The sequence below is a fragment of the Syngnathus acus genome, chromosome 23 (assembly GCF_901709675.1).
Source record: "Syngnathus acus chromosome 23, fSynAcu1.2, whole genome shotgun sequence".
In the NCBI taxonomy this organism is placed as follows: Eukaryota; Metazoa; Chordata; class Actinopteri; order Syngnathiformes; family Syngnathidae; genus Syngnathus; species Syngnathus acus.
The window spans coordinates 5833247-5853760 of record NC_051107.1 but is presented as its reverse complement, the minus strand read 5'-3'; the positions used below and the strand labels follow the sequence as shown (position 1 = coordinate 5853760).

Here is a 20514-nt window from a genome sequence, read left to right as displayed (position 1 = left end):
TCGTGACGTCATGTGACGTTTAAGAGCGCTATTTCCTAGTTCCTCCGTCAATTCAACCACCTTGCACTTCTGAATGCGTTTCTTCAAGAATGAAACCATCCACTCGGTCGTTTTTGCTTTTAATGTCTTTTTTTTTTGCTCACCACTTGAAGGTTTTCCACCACCGACGTACGTACGTACGTACGTACAAGAAGTCAAAAATAAATCAAAACGTATTCACACAAAATGGAACCGTGATGACGTCTGCGTTCGTGCAAATTGTAAGACTTCCAAAACAAACATTTGAGTCCATCAGAAGTTCAGAGACGGAAAACGTCGAGTGACACCAAGCGTTTCTGGCCGTTTTTTTTTTTTTTTTTTTTAAAACACACACACACACACGTGCACACAATGAGCTGAGGCTGCCTTCCCCGCTGAGTTACTTCGGGTTGCTCGTGTGCTTTGTTAGTCCTCCGGCCGCTAGAGGGCGGTGATGGCATCCTCCGAGGAGTTTGCCTACCCCAAATTTAAAAAAAAAATAAAATAGAATGTTTGCCAGGGTCCGAGAGCAGCATATATTATTCATCTATGGTCCACTAACTTCTTATTTGCTCAATAATCTTTTTCTTTTTTTTTACACATATATATATATATATATATTAAAAAAATGTCCTATTTATATGAATTTACATAACCAACTTGAAATACACAGTACGCTTTAGGGAAATGTCGACCAGCCCGCTGCGAGAGAGTTTAGCACCGAAGGCGGCGGCTGGCTGGCGTCCACATTTGAGAAATAAGAGATTTGTTGGAGGCATGAGGCGGAGAGACGAGGGGCTTCTTGGCAGTGCGCGGTTATCCCGATGGCGTAGCCCCCCGACCTTGGCCCCTCCCCACACGGGAAGACCCCACACCCCGTGTGTGGGCCCGTCCGGCGGCTCCGCTCAGAACTGGACCTACGAAAAAGAAAAAAGCAGGTTGTGAGGGGACGACGTGGGGCTGTCGAGGCCCACGGCGGCTGTTCACCGCCTCGACATGCCATTGGACAAAGTCAGAGAAGGCAACAAGTAATAACAAGAAACATCCATTGTGGTCTGATATGTCGAGGCCTTTACGCAAATGAAAATGCTTGCTGAAGCGTGTGAATGCTGAGGACGAAATCCACACTCAGCACAGCCCATCATAAAAAAAAAAAAAAAAATTGTTGCCGCTGCCAGACTGGTAGAAAAATGTCAAGCAAGCGGCATGGAAGGATATGTCCCATATATATATATAAAATATATGCTTTGGAGTATTTTTGTGCATCCCAAAATGGCGACGTGGCTCGGGGGGAGCCGAGCAAAGATGCGCCAAGCCTCCAGGGGAAGAAAAAAAAAAAGGAAGCGGCGGTCGGTCGGTCGGTGTCGTTCTGTGTGTTACATACAGCGGCACGTTAAGGTCCGTCTCCTCAGCACGAGTAGGTTCTCACCGTGGAGCTGTCCAGGCGCTGAACAGTCGAGGCGCCCACTGTGGGGAAGGGACAGCAGGGGGCGACAAAGAGACGTGATCAGCGGCGGGGCTCACGCAAGCAAAGACGACACTTGTGAGCACGGCTGGCTAAACGTAGCTCATCGCTTCCTTTACTTTGGTCCGCCTAGCAACAGCCGCGTAAAAAGCAGTTAAGCGGGCAAAGAGGCTGTTTGCTCGTTGGGGCGAGGGGGTTGGGGGGGGGGCACAGCCACCACGACACTCACGGCCCACTTTGATCAGGGGGTGGGACACGTGGGGGGGGGCGGGGCATAGCTGACCTTAGAACCAATCCAAATACACGTCGTCGCAGCAGTCGTCGGGCACCTCGTAAAGGACTGCCGAGCGGCCGGAGCAGAGCGGCAAAGTCAAGTTTGGCCGCGTGTCGGACAATACGACGGGCGGCTTACCGTCGGGCGGGAGCCTGCGCGAGTGTCCCGACGTGGTGGTCAGACGGAAGCCGGCCGGCAGCGTCTCGGCCGAGCCGGGCATCATGCTGATGCCGTGCACGTCCCGCGGCGGGAACTGCCGCCGCCACGACGCCCCTCGGAAGTCCTTGTCGTCGCACTGCCACACCAGAAATGGAGGTCAAAGTGCAATTGTGAACAATGCGCGTGTTTTGTCCGGCGCCCGCTCTCACCTCGTCCAGCCGCCGGTCGGTGCCCAGCGCCAGCAGGTTATTGTACTCGCGCTCCAGAATCTGACGGGCCTGAAGAAGGGTGAGAACGGAAAGGAACATGTGGCGTCGGTTCTTCTTCTGAATCCATGGACTTTTGGGCCCACCTGAGTGTTTTGCATGGGGATCTGGAGGAGCAGGGCCAGGCTGCTGTAATCAAAGTTGTCGTCCAGGGCGACCAGCGCTCCGTGCACGCCGCTCTCGTGCAGGATGGCGGCGTAGTCGCGCAGGCCGATACTCTGCACCCAGCGCACCACCCGCTCGTTGCTCCACACCAGCACGTCTGAAGGACAAACGCGGCTTCTTTACTCGGCTTCTTCACCTCGGCTTTGCCTTTGTGAGCGTCACCTCGCATTTCGTGCTGGCTCGTCTCCCGCCGCCGTTCCAGCTCCTTCCTGTCATAGTTGAGCTTCTTCAGACACATGATGCCGTATTGTAAACTTGTTCTGGGATCAGAGCAAAAAAAATCAGGGCAATGTCAAGTCGTGCAAAAGAAAAATAGGTTGAGGAGCTTGGCCTGTGTTGGCTTACCTGTGGAAGCTGTCCACCATTTTGAGATGCACCCTCAGGTCCTTCTTGGTGAGGTGGTCCAGCATGCGCGCATCCACCAGGCACTCCATGAAGTAGCTGCGGTACTGAGGTAGTCCGAGACTGGGCAGCCACTCGTTGCCGATCCACTCGTGGTTCATGTCGCCGTAAGCCAGCGTCTGGACGGCAAATATGGGAATCTCAACGTGATTCGTATTGGACTCGAGGTGCGCTTGCGTGTTTGTTCCCCTTACTTGTGCCCAGCTCCCCTCTTCAGACTGGGATTTCTGGGAGAAAACAAATAGAAAAGTCATCTTTCATGCGCAGGACTGGCTCAAACCTCAACAGCAGCACGCCAGGGTTCACGTGGCGCAAGGAAAAGGCGAGCGGGCGGGCGGGCGGTCAGGCGGCGTTGGTTAAGGCGTGGCAGGAGGGGGGGACTGACCGTTTTGGAAGGGGCCGCCATGGTCTCCATCTCCTCGTGGGTCACCCATACGTTGCCTGACGGCTACAAGGGCGGCGCCCCGGAGACGGAGGGGCGGGGTGCGGTGGTAGTAGATGTCCAGCAGGAGGCGCAAGCAGCGTTAAAGAAGAAGAGCAGCACCACTGTAAGCCAACAGTGTTAAAGCATCACAGTCAAGACCACCAACGGCCCCACGTCAAAGGGAAGGGAGGGGGGGAGGAGGGGGCACAGGACAAAACACAGCACACACGCGTTAGCATGCACGCTAAAGCTAATTGCAGCGGGGGACACAGCTGCATGAGGTGTCCGCTAGCTGGAGGCTAACCTACAATGTCAAACACCATAGACAGGCTAATGGAATTAGCATCAATTTTGTGGCAAACCTTCGAAGATGGGTGAACCGCCATTTGGCGGGAGGACACTGTTGTCATGACAACACAGAACCCACAAGAAAAAACAAAAAAGACACAGACCGCCGGGTCCTTATTTTGCAAACTCACGGTTCTGGAGGTAGGGGGCGCCGACGGGCTGGTGAGCGAGACCATCTCCTGGATGGCCAGCCGGAGTTTGAGTCTGTGCAGGGGGTTGCTGATGCCGATCTCACGCTGGATCTCCGTGTCGGACAGCGCCGACATGATGGCGCCGCTCTTCACGTTGGCGCGGCAGGCCGCCACGTACCACGCCGGCATCCCCAGCCACAGCTGGAAACGCAACAGTTTGGACTCGGGAAGCGACGAGGCGTCAAGTGCGCGCTCACCTCCAGCCAGGCCACCACGGTGGGTCCGTCCCACTGCGCGAAAGGCAAGCCCTTCCTCCTGGCCTCCTCCAGAAGCTCGTGTCTACGTGCGCACAGGGGACACATGAAGGCATCACTCGGACGTAGCATATTTTCTCCCCCCCCCTCCCTCGCCACGACTCTTTATTTCCCAAAGCGTTTATCGTCCGGGTTCGCCCACGCGAAGGCCGTGGCGTCTTATGACCCGCTCGACATTTCTCGCCAGCTGAGTGGACTTTGCATGTGTAAGCATAATCCCGCCCACATGCAAAGACCAAATCTCACATTTGGCACGCACACACACACACACACACAAAAACAAATCAGGTGGTATCTCGCTAAATGAAACCGTCTCTGGCATGGAAGGTCCTAACAAAAACATATCAAATGGACACGGCACAGCATGGAGATCCGTTTTCCAAAGGCAAGGCAAGCGCTTTGGGTCTTCTTCCGTCCAGCACATGAGGCCAGCTCATGTTTGCATGTTCAGCTCGATTCTAACGAGGCGTGACGACTGAACATAGCTGGGGAGAGGCAACGGTTATGAGAGAAATCATAACGTCAAGAAAAACACAAATAAAGACGCAGAATTGAAGAGGGTGGCATTCCAGGAGTGAAAATCTGATCCAGCTGTCAATCGACTGTAAGAAGGAAGAAGGGAGGGGGCGGGCGGGCGGGGGGGGGCTAAGACAGGACAGGATGTGTGACGGTGGAGATCAGCGCCGCGTCCTGGCCACTTACCCGCTTTGTTAGAGGCCAAGGGAGGAGAGAGAAAAAAGTACACACCAGTTAGTCCACATTTCCACCATCCGGCACACAAAAACAAACAAACAAACAAACAAACAAACAGACGTCCGGTTGGCATCTCGTGCGGTGGCGGGAAGTCAAACAAGCCGCATAGAAAGGACGTGGAAGAAATGCTCCAGTGGCTTTCCACACAACGACAAGTACGAGAGCACGGCCATGGACCAAGATGCTGAAACGGGAAGGAGAGCGGCAGGCTGGCATGCATTTGTGCGAGGGAAGATGCAAAAAGATCGCGGCTCGGGCGCCCTCCGTCCCGAAGAAGAAGAAGGCGGAGGAGGGAGGGAGGGAGGGAGGCAGGGCATTCTTCGTTAGGCAACCAACCAAACACAGAGATCCATTGAGACAAAACAAGTCTTGTAGCGGCGCTGACGGGAACCGAGCGGCTTACTTCTTTCTCAGGCGGCGGTCCTTCTCGGCCTGCGTGCCCAGCTTGCTCAGCCCCGCCTCCTGGCCCGCCACGTCGGCGTCCATGGCGGTGGCTGTGGACGAACGGGACGCCGGTTAGGCGCGGCGGCGGCGGCCGGGACGCGCGGCGGCTTGCTCGGGGCGCTAACCTTGCGGATCCAGCATGACGTGGCGATGCGCCATGTGCGCCATGTGCCCCATGCGGCCTTTCTCCTTCTTGCCGAAGAGGCGGCCGATGGACGACTTGATGCCTTTCTTCTTGGGCTGCTTGTGCAGCGAGTCCTGGCTGCTGGCCACGCTGCTCGTGGTGCCTTCCGCTTCCAGGGAGGACAACCTGGGGAGCCGGAACTTGAGTTAGGTGTTGGGCGCTCCGCTGATTTTGGCGAGCCTACCCTCTGGCGTCGTTGTGCGAGGACGCCGGCAGGGTGTGCGTCATCCGGACGGTGCGCGGCGTGGCGGGCGGCGAGGTCTCGCACTTGATGGTGGCCTTGTCCTCGCGCCCGTCCTCTTCCACCGCGGCGATCTGACAGACAATCCGTCACGTGGATCCAGAGCAAAGGCGAGCGAGTTTTGCGTACCTTTCGCCGGTGCTTGCGCAAATCGCTGGGCTGTCGGGACACGGTTGATGACAAGATTGAATGTCTGGAAATGCTTTGGGATGGCTTTGTCGGTCAAGCGGGCTCATACCGTACCAGCGTCATGACCCCCATGCGCTCCATGGCGGGGCTGCGGGGGTCCAGCTTGGGCGTGGAGTGGCCGCTGGGCGGCGACGAGGACGCCAAGGAGGAGGCGGTGGCCGAGGCGGTGATGGAGGCCCCGTGGTGGTGATGGTGGTGCATGCGAGCCAGGTTCAGGCCCTCCAGGCTGACGCTGGCCACGCGGCTCTCGATCTCCTCGGCACGCAGCTCCGTCGACTCCTTCTCCTCCTGGATCAGCCTGCGCGGAATCCCACGCTCAACGTCAGCCTCCGGAAGAAGCCTTGGCGTTTTAAAATCCAAGCGGCGATAAGGTGGGCGGCGGACCGGATCTCCTTGTTGATGGCGTCCAGCTGCTCCTGAAGCATCATGGCTAAGGTTTGCGCGTCAGAGTGTCCGCCGGGCGAGAGGAGGTCCATGGAGCTGAAGAGCGTCTCCCGGTCGTCGTCGTCCATGTCGGACATCTCCGTGTCGCTCTCAAAATGGTGGCCGCCGCCGCCCACCACGCCCAGCTGCTGCGAGCGCCACTCTTGCTCGCCCAGAGACTTGGCCTGAGCGACAAATCAAACCTCTTTTTCTATTATTACATTTTTCATCAGTTGAGTCAAATAAAGTCAATCAAATACAGATTTATTATTTCGATCATTTTTTTCTAATTATGTATATTTTATACGACATTGATATACATATTATTTTATTTATGATTTATTTTATTGTGCATTATTATGATGATGACAATGAATCATTTGGAGTAGGACTGAAGTTGATATGGGCAAAGTTCTTCTCCTGACCTTGGTTTCCCGCAGGCCCACTCGACCTCGCCTGGGCCTCCGTACGACCTTGGCCGAGCGGTAGTGGTCCGACTGGGTCTCGGCCAGAGAGCCCAGGGAGAAACGGAGCTCGCCCGAAGTGTCGAGGTGAGACCTGGTTGAGACGTCGGGTCATTGTACAATTATTTACAATTATTATAAAAAAAATTAAAAAAAAGGAGCCGTACCGTGACAGGGTGGGCTCTGTGAGGGACCCCACCCTCAACCTGAACTGGTCCAATTCTGACCGCAGCTTCTCAATCTCCTCAGCCAAATGCGTCTGCAACCCCCCAAAAAATAGATCTTCACGAGTTCCGCTCATATTCATCAGTTGAAGAAGTCACCTTCTCGTGTATGGACTCCTCATACTGCTTCCTGTAGCCCTCCGAGTCCTGGATGAGTAAATTCTGGAGGTGCAAAAAAAGAAAAATGAGACGAGGAGACAGGGAGGAGAGAAGCGAGAGCGGGGGAACCTTCTCCTCCAACGCGGCCATGCGCTCCTTCAGGTGCAGCTGCAGGCGCTCGTTAGACTCGGTGAGGAGGCGGTCCACCGTGTCCGACAGACGCTTGTTGTGCTCCTCGTTCATCTTCTCTCGCTGGCGAGCCTGCCGCAAAGGAGAGTGAGAAGATGAGAGCCGCGTCCTCCCGGCCACCCGCTCGTCCGTCGTCCTCACCCGGAGCAGCTCCTGGTTTTTCTCCTCCAGCTGGCATTCCAAGTGGCGCATGCGCTCTTCGATGTTCCCGTGACGTTCTTCCGCCTGCGACACACGACTCATTTCAACACCGAAATAAAAAGGCCTCCACATTTGGTCAGCCGAGCATTTCTTCACCTTAGTGAGCGCGGCGATCCTCTGGGCCAGCTCGGCCTCCACCTCGGGCAGCGTCTCGGCCTTGCGCATGGTCTGCTGGAGCTTCTGCTCGGCCAGCTCCAGCCTCTCTTGCAGCTGCCGGTTCTTCTCCTCCATCTGGGAGTCCAAAAACAACGGCGCCTTGAAGCCAGAGCGGCAAAACGGCCGTGACGGAATGAGACGAGACGGGACGGGACCCACCTGCCTGAGGAAGGCCTCCTTGTTGGCCAGCTCGTTCTCCAGCTTGTCGTTGATGTCGTGCACCGAAGTGGACTCGCGTTGGGCGCTCAGGTAGCGCTTCTCCAGCGTCACGATGCGCTCCTCCATGTCCTCTTTCTGGCACATGGCCTGCGCGCACGCAAACATTCCCAGGACGAGCTCTCAAAGCGCCACTGCGCACAAAAATGTCTGCGTGTCACCTCTTTGATGTCCCGCTGGTACTTGTTGTTCATCTCCTCGGACTTGATGAGGTCCTTACGGGCCGTCTCCAGCTCCTGCTCCACCTCGGAGACGCGCGACGACAGCGAGGACATGCGCTCCTTCATCTGGGCCAGCTCGTAGTTCTGCTTCTCCAGCAGGTCCTGCAGCTCCACCACTTGGCCGGCTTCGCGCGGCGCCGACTCCAACGCGCCGTTGGACAGGCGCTTGGGACGGCAAAAGGACAACTTGTCGGTAACGGGTTTGCGGCGAGAGTCTCGCCGTCGCCACGGCGACGCACCTTGCTGTGGACCTTGTGCTGCGTCTCGCCGCCCTCGGGGATGTCGTCGGCGGCCTCGCCCGACGCCACCTTCCTCTGGATGTGAGCATTCTGCTCGCGTAAGGCCACGATCTGCAGACAGGGGGCGCTCAAGCGTCATGTCAAATGATTACAAAGGAGAAAAAAAAACAAAAACGGCAGCCTGCAGCGTGCAGCCTCCACCACCTCCTCATTCAATCTAACCAAGGCGTAATTAGGCCTGGGCCATTGTTCCTGTCACCGATCCAGCTGGGAGATCAAACGACACATGCACGCCAGCGCCTGACATGAACGACGTGGCGCCAACGCTCATCCGTCCCTGTGCTGCTCATTTGATATTCCCTTCATCTTTTTTTCCCGCTTCCGAATGACAACCGTCTGCGTCATTTTAGAAATCACTTAGCGACCCAGCGGCCGCCCCGGAAGGTGCGGACGGTTCAATTATTCCGAAAGCGGAGCGGAGGTCCGGCGGGTTGTATAGCGATGACAACTTTGACATTGGATTTCAAATCTCGGAATTGTAAGGCCGACGGCGGTGAACGCTTCCTACCTCCTGATTGGCTGCCGTAAGCTCCTCCTCCAAGGCGGACACCCTCTCCAGCGACACCCGCAGTCGCTCTCGCACCTGCGACAGGAAAATCATTTTCAACCCGGATGGACTCGGCGAGGCGGCTTCTGACGTCGCGCACCTTCTCGTCGAGAGCTTTGTGGTGTTCGAACAAGGACTTGAGGGCCTTGAGGACCTCCACCTCGCTGGAGACCCCCGAGGGGGACTGCGCCTGCCTCTTGACCACCGTCATGCGCAGCGAGCGCTCGTGTCGGGACACCAAACATTCCAGATGCTCCAACAGCAACTGCGCGGACAAAGAGCAGCCGTTCTCCATCGGTGCACAGGCCGAGGTTGGAGAAGGAGGACGGAGTTGGCTCACCCTGGTGTTGTTCCTCTCGGCCTTCAGCTCCGAGATCTCCTCTTCCTTCTCCAGCAGCTGCTCCCGGCAGGCGTTGAGCTCCTTGGTGAGAGCGGCAAACTCCTAAACGTTGAAGAAGAGCAGATGCAAAGACGTCAGCTCCAATTGCTCTTCCGCCTTGACAAACAAAAGTCTTCAAGGTGGGCCACCAGTTGCCATTTTTAAAAGGGCAACAGGTTAAAGATGACGGCCGACGCCATTTGGTTAGCTTGCCAGCTTTGGCCCCTCCCCCTGCCGTGACAGCGGTCAACACACGTTAGCGTCACACCCCATGCTAGCGATCGCTGGCATTTGGAGAAAGGTCTCAAGGAAGGAAGGAAGCTGTGTCTGCTTGGAGGGGGGTCAGAAATTGGGGAAGCGTATTGCCTCCGATTATTTATAACATTCATCCCTAATTAAAAACGGAAATCCGAGCAGTTTGGGCAAATCTCGGCGCACGGATGATCAACTTGCTAACGACGATGCCTCGGGGGAAGAAAAAAAAAAAAAAGAGCATCTCCTCATCCGCATCCCAGCGCGCTGGTCGCCGTGGCAACCGCAGCTCCGTTACCATAGCGAAGCACGTAACCTCGCTATTCGTGTTGCAAGTTTGTCAGAAACACAAAGCGGGGTTCGTAAACTTTTGTAAAAAAAATCTATTTTTGTTTCATTTCCAGTTCCAGCGTCTCGTGATGAGGCCTGGAATAAATGAGCTGGTGAGTCTAAAAATAGGCGGGGCTCTTTGAAGGGGGAAAACAGCATGCTGCCACTTTGCATTGGGAATAACGCGAAAGACGAAATTAGATCCTCGAGTCCCATCTGCGAAAGCTTTCTATGAACCGCGTGTCACAAGTCAGGCGCCAGGAAAGTCTTCCCCCCCCTTCAACCATTGCAGGCACCTGAGGGTGCGGCCCGGCCGGATCTTTTGCGAGCGACTGTCTCTGTCGCCATGGCAACCGACTTCAGATAGGCAGGTGCCCCCACCCCTTCCCGAGGGGTGTCGTGAGGCTCAGGTCAGATAAAATCAAATTGTCATCTCGGCATCATGGCCGTCGCAAACAGAAAATCATCTCCTAGTGAGACTGAGATGCACAAAATTTAGATCGACATTGATCCAGATCAATATATTCATCAACACCTAATCAATCAGTCAAACAAGAGTGAGGGAAAAAAAATTGTCTTTATCAGCTTGTTACGCTTCCGCGTCACGTTTGTGGTAAACAACAGAGCCAGCTGCTACATGCTATCCCAGCTGACTTGATATTCAACAGATCGGGACAATTCACTTTCTCGGGCGTAATGGACTCCGTCGCATCTATTGATCGCCCCGAGGCGGCTTTCCAGTCTGAGCAAAAGATCGCCACCCGCAGATTCCCGACCAGAGCTAAAAAAATAATAATAACAGACCCTGAGGAACATTGGCAGCACTTTAACGGCACAAAAGCAAAGGCGGGCTAATTGAACACATCCGGATTTTTATGAGCTTTGCATTATTCACGAGGGCGCCGGCCGGCCGGCCGGCCGGCAGGCGGGGGCTGCCGTAATAACGCCGCCGCAACAACACAGCAGGAGAGCTCGCCACGCAACAACAAAGCTGACGCCCGTCGCCAAACACGCCGCCACTTAATCCATCCGTGAGAATCTCTAAGAAGACAAGAGGGGGGGGTTCGAGTTAATGACAGAGCAGAGCAGACATCCCCCGCCGCTCCCTTTACGATGCTCATAAAATAAAAGAGCCAAGGAGGAGCAAGGCATATTTCCTGCTTCAGCACCATGGAGAGCGAGGCGTTGGAGGTTGACATGTCCAGGGCAACTTGATTTTGAGTGTGTTGCTCATGACACAGTGAAGCTAATTGCCCGCTACAAAGCTAACTATTTAGCATATCCGGGACATAGATGACACAATGGGGCTGGAGGCGGGGGGGGCTTGCGTTCGAAAGCGCGCTCATCCTTTTAATCGCAGTGGAATCCATCAAAGTGGGTCAAACGGCATCGCCCATCTGCCCCCCACGGATTTAAATAAATAAATAAATAAATAAATAAAAGATGGAAAATAGGGCAAACGCCTCCTTCGGCGTGCACAGTCAAGTGACCGATGCAGCGTGCGCAATCACACGTGTCAACTCGCAAACGCCAAAGGTCAAACGTCTCTCTGTGCATCGATCGTGCCCGCCCTCATTTGCATGCGGACACCAAACATGTACGCCGGGCAGCACAAAGAGCGTCACTGCCACATCCACGCTTGATTGACAGCTGTCAGAGACGGTTGGAGTTTCCACACGGGAAGTAGCTTAGCTTCACCCGTGCTTGGTCGACTACTCCTCAAATCCCCTCGCCGCGCCAGCTCCCCGTTAGCAATTAAAGAGAATTCAATTACAGAATGGAGGTGCTGCGTTGGGGCTGAGATGATGATGTTCATCTCCGTCGGTGCCCCCCCCCCCCATCCCCTCAGGCTGTGCGCAAACATGTTGTCATGCCAGAAGTGTCAGAGGAGGAAGATGGTGCAGCTGTGTCTACACAGATTTGCAGGAAATCAGCAGATTCCTTCGTCAATAACGACTTTCCATCGCAGGAAGTCTTTTTGGGCCACCCCACCCCCTTTTAACAACCTGACACCCACCCGGATGAGAAAGGACCAAACCGATTGGGTGATTACGAAATTGCAATATCACATACCGAACTAAAATCATACATTTTAAGCACATAAAAATGCAGTCCAATGCATAGTGTCAGCTGCATGGTTGCAAAAGTGTCAAGTGACGTTTCTGCAAAAGCTAAGAAGGCACCACGTTCATGATATCGAGCAGATCCAGCTCCAAAGCATTATCAACAATTCTCTTTCTTGTCTAATTGAGTCGGGAGATTCCATGTCAAAGTCACGTGACTTGCCTGGAAGGTGTAGAACCTGGTGCCGTTGGGCGGGTGCGCCTTGGGGGAGTTCGTCCCCGCGCTCAGCTCCGAGAAAATCATAATCCCCACCGCAACTCGCCACTATGCAACATCCCAGATCAGGACATGACTGGCGTCGAGCAAACAAAAGACAGGGGAGGAAAAAAAAAACCCCAACACAATCAGCACGCGCGTGCGCGCGCAGCAGGCGGTGGCGGCGAGCGGCAGCGTGCCCGCGCGAGCCGCCCAGCAGCGGAGAGCCCGAGGAGGAACCGCGTCAATCAGGTTCCATGGTGACATGGAGACGCCCGACGCCGCTGCGATGGATTAAGCACGACTCAGCAACCGACAGCCAAGTCCCCCCACTCTCTGCCCCTACCTCCGCCCCCACTACCCCTCTTCCTCCCCGCGAACCAATCAGCTGCGAGAGCATCACAACAAGACGCGCCCCGAGGCAGCGAGGCGACATCGTTGCAAAGAAATACGTCGATGCATGACTACAAATAATTTGGAAGGATTTTGCAACGGACAGACATTTTTATTGGGATTTAAAGTACAGTAGAACGACAGTAAAGGCCGTCGTGTGCACATTGCACCGACAGGTGGTGCCAGAGCCATAAACTTTGCTCTTAGCCAATTATATGCCATACCATGTTTAAAACAAAAATGAAATTTGAACTCCAGACATTAAAAACATAGAAAGCATCAACTAGACAGAGAGGATCTGTTTTTGTTTGAGCCTCATTTTGAATTTGCAGCAAGTGCAATAAAAATGTTGGCCTCCCACTCCTCCTCCTTTACCTTATTCAACTCATCTGTCTTTCCATTGACGACCGGCAGGAGGTAGAGGAGGCAATTTCATAAGTTCCTCATTAACGCCCCCTCGTGAGGGATGGCGCTCACATTTATTTAAAAAAATGAATCAATAAAAAACCATACAAACTAACAGAGGCCCCTTTCTTCTTGCCAGCCAGTCTAACGAGGTTTGGAGATGAAAAAGCGCAGGAAAATGAGACATAAATCCACATTAGTTCCCCCAAATGTGGTTAGGGAGCCTGCAAAAGTCTCTGTGACGTTACTTAACAGCTAAAATTGCCGTTGGGGAACAACAATATTGTTTTTTTTTAATTGCTCTGTGAATAAAGGTGAGCTGTGCTTAGCCTATTCCCGCATTGCTCACCAAAATGCAGTTTGGGATCCACAAACTCCTTGCTGAAGGTCATTCCCAATCGTATGACAACAACTTCAAAGTTCAATGGCGCCCTCCGGTGGACAACAATGGACAGCGCGTCAAAATAAACCACATTTGTCAGAAACGTTGATCTGAGTGTAATACGTAATTTGGCCACAAGACGGCAGCATCCAACTAAAGGCAACATCTGTATGCCTTCATATTTCTTAAATAGGCTTTTTGGTAAGGAAAAAAACGGTCATGTTGAGATCCTCAAACATACACCTGACTTGAGCATTAAAAACAACAAACAGCTTTATTCTTTTCTCATCTGTGAAATGGTGGGGGGGGGCAAAGTTAAAAACATCTGCTGGCTCACAAGTGTTGCTATTCTTAGATGCAAATGAAATGAAAATGAGAAAGTTTTCATGCCTAAAAATAGCCACTGCCAATCCAAAACGGTCCCGTGTTCCTCGCCAGGCTGCCGTTTGTCATCAAAAGATTGTTTGGGCCTTGGATCTCATGCTAATCGTGCTAATTCAGCTCGCGTGACGAGCGACGGCTAACAAAAGTGGTCTTTGTGTCGTGCCTCGGGTTGTCATGGGTTTAACGTGCAGCTAATGCGACAAGCGGACGACTGGTGTGGCTCGTCGCTGCTACGTCACAAAATCAAAGCTTGCGGCGTATGTTAAGAAGGAGCGCCATTTAGACGAAAGTAGTGCTTTGCTGCCATTTTCTGTAAGTCAATATGAACCTATATGAATACTTTGCAAAATATGACTTACTTGCAAATTTCACAGTTCTTCACCTTTGATCGCATCTCACCAGCGGCGACGTTTGGCCGTGACCTACTTTTTTTTTTGTAGCTGTCACTCACTCACACGGCCGGCCGCGTGCCATGCGGCTGCCACGCTCGCACGCGCTACAATCTTGCCTCACAGCGCTCGTATTTTCCCAGCTAGCCGATTAGCGCGCAAAGGTGGCGTTGACACCCATTAGCGTGGCATGAATGGCAGCGGAAACGGCGGGCGATCCATTAACTCGACAGGAAGTGGCCGGCCAAGTCGGAGATGATGATTGGAGACTTTTCTTCTCCAGCGCTACCGTCACTAGGGAGCTGATTTCAGCGTCTGGCTGATGAAATGCCGAAAGGGATATCCATTAGCGGCGCTATCTAAATTTGGATCCCCAATCACAGATTCCTCTTTGGTCGCCCTGCGGCTCCGCACGGCTAAACCTGTGACGCTCACATGCCGGCGCGGAGGCGAGGCCCTCGGTCGCGCTCAAACGCCTCTTTGTCGGGCCAAACAATGGCAACATTTTGCTAAGCGCTGCTGCGGCCGGCCAACGGGATGCCACGGGACTACAACATTGCCGTCAAGGAAAAAAGAGCAAAGCGGGGAATGTGACTCCGCTAAGTAGCTTTAGCCTAACTAGCCTGGCTTCAAGGTGACAAAACGAAGCGCGACCTCCACGTCTGCGCTCCTTTTCCGCACGCTTTGTTGCCGTTTAACAATTGTTTATCGGCGTTGATCGGCAGTCGAAGGCCGTTTGCCATCTGTAACGGCGCTAATTCCGAGCCGCTAATCACAGCCTTTTCTTCTTTCGTGAAGAAGCAGGAAGCGAAGCGGCGCTCGGTGGGCCGAACCTCTCGTTTAAGAGGAAGTTAGCCTGCGATTACCCTCAGTACGTCTCACGTCAAAGGACGACCGTCGTTAATTACTATGTCAAGCCGACCCCGCGGTGACGCCCCGGATGTCGTTCACGCTGCGTTAGCCCACCGACACGCGATCCGCGAGCGACGTTCCCCGACAAGATGGGTCGGACGCCCGAGGCGACGAGAAACATCTGGTTACCTCGTTATGTTTCACCTTCAAACAGGATTTGGCCTAAGCACCCGAAGCTAAACCACGAACATAGCCACAAGCTACTGGAATACGATTTCAAACTTATCTCATGACATCACCTTCTATTCCTGGCGTTCAAACGGAGCGACTGATCTCAGACCGGGTCATCGTTTCCCGGTGAGCGACACAAAGCCGTTGAGGCGTACATTTTGCTGACTCATGCTCCTCACACATTTTTCCTTTCATAGGATCCCAGCCAAAGATCAATGACGTCTTTTCTGGGAAGACTTTGGAAGTTGCACGTCGCTCCGATCCCAACGCCTTCCCGAGACGAGCGATTTTTCACCTTAATCAGGCCTTAACCTTTTGCACCGTATTGATCGGTCGGTCGGCTCTGTCGGGACCGCTCCGGACGCCGCCGGAGATAAAAGGCTCGCTCAGATGCAAAAACAATCGATGCTTGTCAGAAATAAACTACACAGCGGCACGTACACTCCGCTGCCCTCCCCTCCCCAACCATCTCGGGGAAGGGTCATGTGATGCAGAGGAAGGGAAGGCCAGCTGACAGGCCTCGAGGGGAAGTACAGTAGCTTAAGATCCAGATTGTGTACTGGTGCGAGCCCCCACGAACGCTATTCGGTAGCCGCCGGAGAAGAAATAATAGTCAAGAGAAATAGTAAATCTTGATATTGGAGATTTCTATGGCGAGATAAAAAGGTCAGCCGTCGAAGCAACCGGGAATTCAAATGTCACGGTTGGGAAGAGCCTGTTAACATTTTTCTTTTTTCTCAATGACGCAGAAAGCTTGCGCGAGGGCGGGAGAGGCGCCATTCCTTTTTGAAAACACAATTCGGGTGCCTATCATAATCTGGGCGCTGAAAGGAATCACCCTAGCTCGTTCCGGTCGACGATTACCGCTATGAGCTGGCCGAGCAGGAAGCAAAACGCTCGGAAAGGGGGGGGGGGGGGGCTACCCGAAGGCCCTCGGCACGGCCCCTCCCCCTTCCAGTAGAGTGCTCAGCAGAGCGCCGCGCAGCCTGCGACGGCGCGATAGTGTCCGAGCTAGCCTCCGCTTGCGTCCTTGGCCGCAGTGGCTTTATTTCAGCCGCCGGGGTGCGTGGCAACGTTTGCACGGATACGGCGCCGCCACGCCAGGGTCGACAACCGCGCAAAGAGGATCCGACCGCCGAGACCGGGAGACGTTAGCAGCGGCGGCGCTAAATTTGCCTGCGGGGCGTCAGGAAGCGACATCACATTCAAAAGGCCGCCGCATCTTCAAAACGAGGACACTGATACGCTCGCACGCACCGGACCTCGACCGCTTTAGTATTCAATAGCAGCTCCGAAAAGAGATGAGGGGTGATCCTACCTGGGGCAGGGCGGAGCTGAGCTGCCTCTGCAGCGAGTCCCGGTCGTAGACGACGTCCTGCAGGTGCTGCTGGGACAGAGCCAGGCTCTCCTGCGTCTCCCTCAGCGTGTCCAGCAGGCGGTCTCGCTCGTCCAACATGTTGACCATCAGCTGCTCAAAGTGCGAGTCCGGGTCCGACGAGCTGCTCTGCGAGCCGCGCTGGCTCAGCGCCGTGTCCTCGCTGATGGTGGGCATCACCTCGCACATCATCTTGACGCTGAAAGACAACGGTCAATGGCGTCACACCAACGGCGGCCCGACGCCATCTGTCGAAACTTTCATCCCGAGAGAATTGTTGGACACTGATCTCTTGTCCCGAAATCAAACAAATTAGGCCGCAGCCTTTCGGGCTAACGCTAGCTCGACTGTCACGTTTATTTCGAATAATCCTGACAGCGCGTCCGACGGGGCTCGCCACGGTTTGCGTTTCAAACCCGAGCGGTCGCGTGAGAAGCGCATTTGGCCTACATTCGCCGCTCGTGGCGAAACTTTGGTCACGGCGAGACTAAAGACTGGCCAGCAGAGACCAGGAAGCCGCTTGAGATGCAGCCCTCGCGCCAACCCCGGTCCTGGCCGGGCTTTTAACGTCGGGCCGGCGTCCCAGCGGGTTCTGGCAAGACTGCCAGACGCTCCGGCCAGAGTCCCCGTCGCTCGCTATTCAACCGCCATCCGCTAACGTTTAAGCAGGAGAGCGCGCCAACTCGCTGATGCATTCCAAACGGATCGGCGGCTCGCGATCGGCTCGTACATCAAGATGGAGGCCCGTGTTTTATGTTTCCTTGGACAAGCGCCGTTAATTGACGTTTTTCTGCTACGGTCCGCTAAATCATTGGCGCCATCTACGAAGAATCGATAGGTAGCGGAGCGGCCATTGAGCGGCCAGCTAACGCGCTAAAAATGAATGACTTTGATCACACGTGAATAGAACCCCGTTAGCGTCCGCAATGCGAACAAACTGGCAAGCGCCAGCTAATTCCATCAATCACCTCCAGCTAATCTCGTTAACAACGCTAACATTTGTGCGTGGAGATAAGTGGGAGCGTGCAAACTAAAGAAATTTGGAGAAAGAAAAAGCGGCGCCGGCCTCATCAAAAGGTTCTTTAGAGATAAGCGGGAGGAAAGGACATTTTTTTCATTCATCGGCCGATTTTTTTGCCATCGTCGGCTGCTTGGACGGTCTGCGTGAGGAAGCTTGACAAGTTCTCAAACAAAACGAGCAAAATGCCAACGCTGATTAAAGGGAGTCAAAGATCGGCTCTGTCAGGAAATCAATCGCTCGATTTTTGACGGGCCCGAATGGATGGCGGAAGATGAAACGGAAGCGCTACGGCGGCAAGTGTGATCACGGGAAGCTCATTAGAGATGAAATGTTTTGCGGCGTCCTCTGGCAACACCACTACATTAGCCACAGTGACTGTTTTGCAACGCGCTTATGAATGGAGCGGCGCTGGCACTGATGCAGCCTGTCCAATCGCTCCAGATAATATCAAACCTTCTCGTGTTGATTTGCGATGAAAGCTAACTCCGGGTTAGCATTTCTGGCTCCGACTCCAGCCAATCAACAGTCGGACAGTGTGGATGTGTGCCCACGATCCTTTGCAGCAACAGTCAGCATTCATCCATGAGTGAAGTGGAGGTTTGAGACAAAAGTATTGGGACACCCCTCTGAAATGATCATTTTGGCCATTTTTGTCATTGATCACTTTCTGTTTGTGACCCAATACTTTGGCATGTATTTTAACACACACACATACACACAGTATTTGTTCGATGTGTCTAGTGTCCCGATATTATATATTGTTATATTTTATAGAAAGCGTGTGTGTCGAGGATGTATCGACATTGTAAAAACGATATTCTTGCAGACATTCCATCGGTCTGTGTGTGTGTGATGAGCACGTTTGCGTGCTCATTCATTCAATCGGCTCGACAGTTGAGCGTGTGTGTGTGTGTTGGACGTAAAGATGACGTCTCCTGTATGCCGGCGGCCGTTCCCCCTCGAGTGCACGTGAGCGTGCGCTTAATGCATGCGTGTGTTCATTCATTCAAAAAGCCTGACGCTAAAGAGCAGCGCCTGTGTGTGTATTGGTGGGGGGGGGGGGGGTCATGCTTGGCTATTGTCTCAAGTGCATTACATCATGCCACCAAGAACCCCCCCAATCCCCCCCCCCCCTTCCTGGCAATGTCAAGCACGCACACAATCACCTTGGCGATGTAGGTCAGGAGCGCGCTTACCTTCTCTCCGTGCGCGTTCACGATGCCGACGCTCCGCTTGTCTGCAGCCTGCGCATGCACCTCCTTTCCCAGATGAAAAAAACAAAACAAAAAAAAAAAACCAGGATGGCCTCAGTGGTGCGTCCGCGCAGCAGGAGGAAGGCGCGGCCGGCGCGCTTCCGCGGCCACCGCCGCCATCCTCATCATGGTCACGGACGACATGCCCACGACGACATGTTTCCGGTGGCTTCACGGAGAAGAAGAGCTCGAGGACAAGGAGGAGGAGGAGAGCTGGGAGAGACCATTGAGGGAGGTAGGGGGGAGGGAGAGGAGTCTTAAAGTTGCAGCTGTGCTTTTCATCCTCAATAGGAGAGACAACCAATCAGGAGGCAGGTGACACTTGATTAGGAACACACAAAAAAATGGAGTAAATACATCTTGATGAACAAACGAGTGGAAAGAACGCGGAAGAAATATAATATATATACTTCCGGTTGCCGTGGTAACGCACACGTGTTGTCCAACATGTTTCCTCCCACCTGAAAGAGAAAACGCATCCAAATCAATACATTTCACAATTGCCATGGATTTGGATTGTACACATGCGACGTCGCTGTCCGTGGTGCTGAAACACCATTTTCTGCCATTGTTTTGTCAAACACCAAAACACAACCACTGTTGTCACATTCAGCAGCCACAATCATTTCCTATTTCAAGCCTGGGCTCAGCGTGGACGTGTTTCCAGATGTTCTATAGGGTTGGACTCCTGTTGCATGCGGGCTCGATTAGCCCGAGCAGGGTTCCAGTTGCCAGGCAACCGGGCAGCTGGGGCCAAAAGCCCACAGACGGCGCTAATGAAGATTTTTTTTTTCTTCTCCATGCCTCGCACGTCCTGCAGCTGCACAGGTACATGCAGATCAACACACACCAATTTGGTGGCCCTCGTGGGGGTGGAAGCCATGTACCTAACATCTGCTTCGCAACGCGACAACAAGCTAACAAAACGCTCGCAACTTGCGGGAAAATGTATTTTAAAAAATTGAAATTGCAAAATATCTATAAAGCGTGTGGCAAGCTCAAGCCTCCTCTTCTGGTGTTGTCAGCATCATCAATAATTCAGATTGGCGTACAGGAAAGGAAACGCCGGCCGGCAAACGGCAGCAGAATTGCCACGTTCTTCCTTTCCGGTTGCGTCCAAAGGACGCGTCTGTGATGTTGCAATATGTGAGTCATGAAAATCATGAATTCTTGATTGGGTTGGAAAGAAGATGACTCAGCGGGACGTTCCAAGCCCCTCTGATGGGAGTTGGGAAAAGTCATATCATGCGAGTGTGGCCGCGTTTTTGGACAGTTGGAGAAGGTGACCCGAGCTTTGGAGTTTCTTCACAAGGATGTTCTCAAACTGGCCCATATAGAAAATAAAATCCAAATTTTTTGAAGAAAAAAAAAAAAACCTATACTATCACCACCAATATTTTTCTGACTTTCTAGGAATTAAACTGCTAAGAAATGTAAGACACAAATTGTCTTTTGTCCATGATGTCTCTTTAAATCTTCCAAGGCCATCTTGGTGCTACTCCACAATGGCGGCATGGAGAGCTCGGTCGGGAGGAGGCGTATCCTAGCAACAAGAAGCGGCCCGAGGTGTTTGGTCACAGTGACGCCATGAAGTCTAGAACGGAGGACACACCTTCCCTCCCTCCCCATCCCCAAAACCGCAGCTGTAGCAGCTGCAGCAGCTGCAGCAAGAGCAGCACTGCCACTTGTTCTTCTAGGGCCAAAATGGCGGCAAACCAGAATGGACAAAGATT

The 20514-nt window shown here is 53.5% G+C and overlaps 1 protein-coding gene across 18 annotated transcripts; it reads right to left on the bottom strand.

Annotated features, from left to right (window-relative positions):
* Window positions 1–102: 102 nt before the first annotated feature.
* Window positions 103–19214, bottom strand: ppfia2 (PTPRF interacting protein alpha 2). 18 transcript variants are annotated; one of them, XM_037243253.1, is made up of 32 exons: window positions 18725–19102; window positions 16451–16706; window positions 9157–9258; window positions 8917–9081; window positions 8778–8852; window positions 8210–8320; window positions 7911–8135; window positions 7693–7827; window positions 7474–7608; window positions 7318–7401; window positions 7117–7248; window positions 6988–7050; window positions 6832–6923; window positions 6626–6758; window positions 6162–6385; window positions 5832–6075; window positions 5718–5747; window positions 5532–5662; window positions 5289–5473; window positions 5123–5213; window positions 4669–4671; window positions 3910–3991; window positions 3653–3853; window positions 3135–3197; window positions 2944–2976; window positions 2693–2868; window positions 2510–2607; window positions 2269–2444; window positions 2126–2194; window positions 1896–2052; window positions 1403–1485; window positions 103–935 (listed from the first exon to the last, which is right to left on the bottom strand). In XM_037243253.1, the coding sequence occupies exons 2-31, from the start codon at window positions 16697–16699 to the stop codon at window positions 1427–1429; spliced, it is 3723 nt and encodes a 1240-aa protein (XP_037099148.1). In that variant the 5' UTR covers window positions 16700–16706; window positions 18725–19102; the 3' UTR covers window positions 103–935; window positions 1403–1426. The 18 variants fall into 18 exon arrangements, 17 of the variants coding, with proteins under 17 accessions (XP_037099148.1, XP_037099145.1, XP_037099138.1 ...); XM_037243250.1 differs by having other exon boundaries at window positions 7693–7839; window positions 18725–19101; XM_037243243.1 differs by having other exon boundaries at window positions 7318–7608; window positions 7693–7839.
* Between the last annotated feature and the right edge of the window lie 1300 nt (window positions 19215–20514).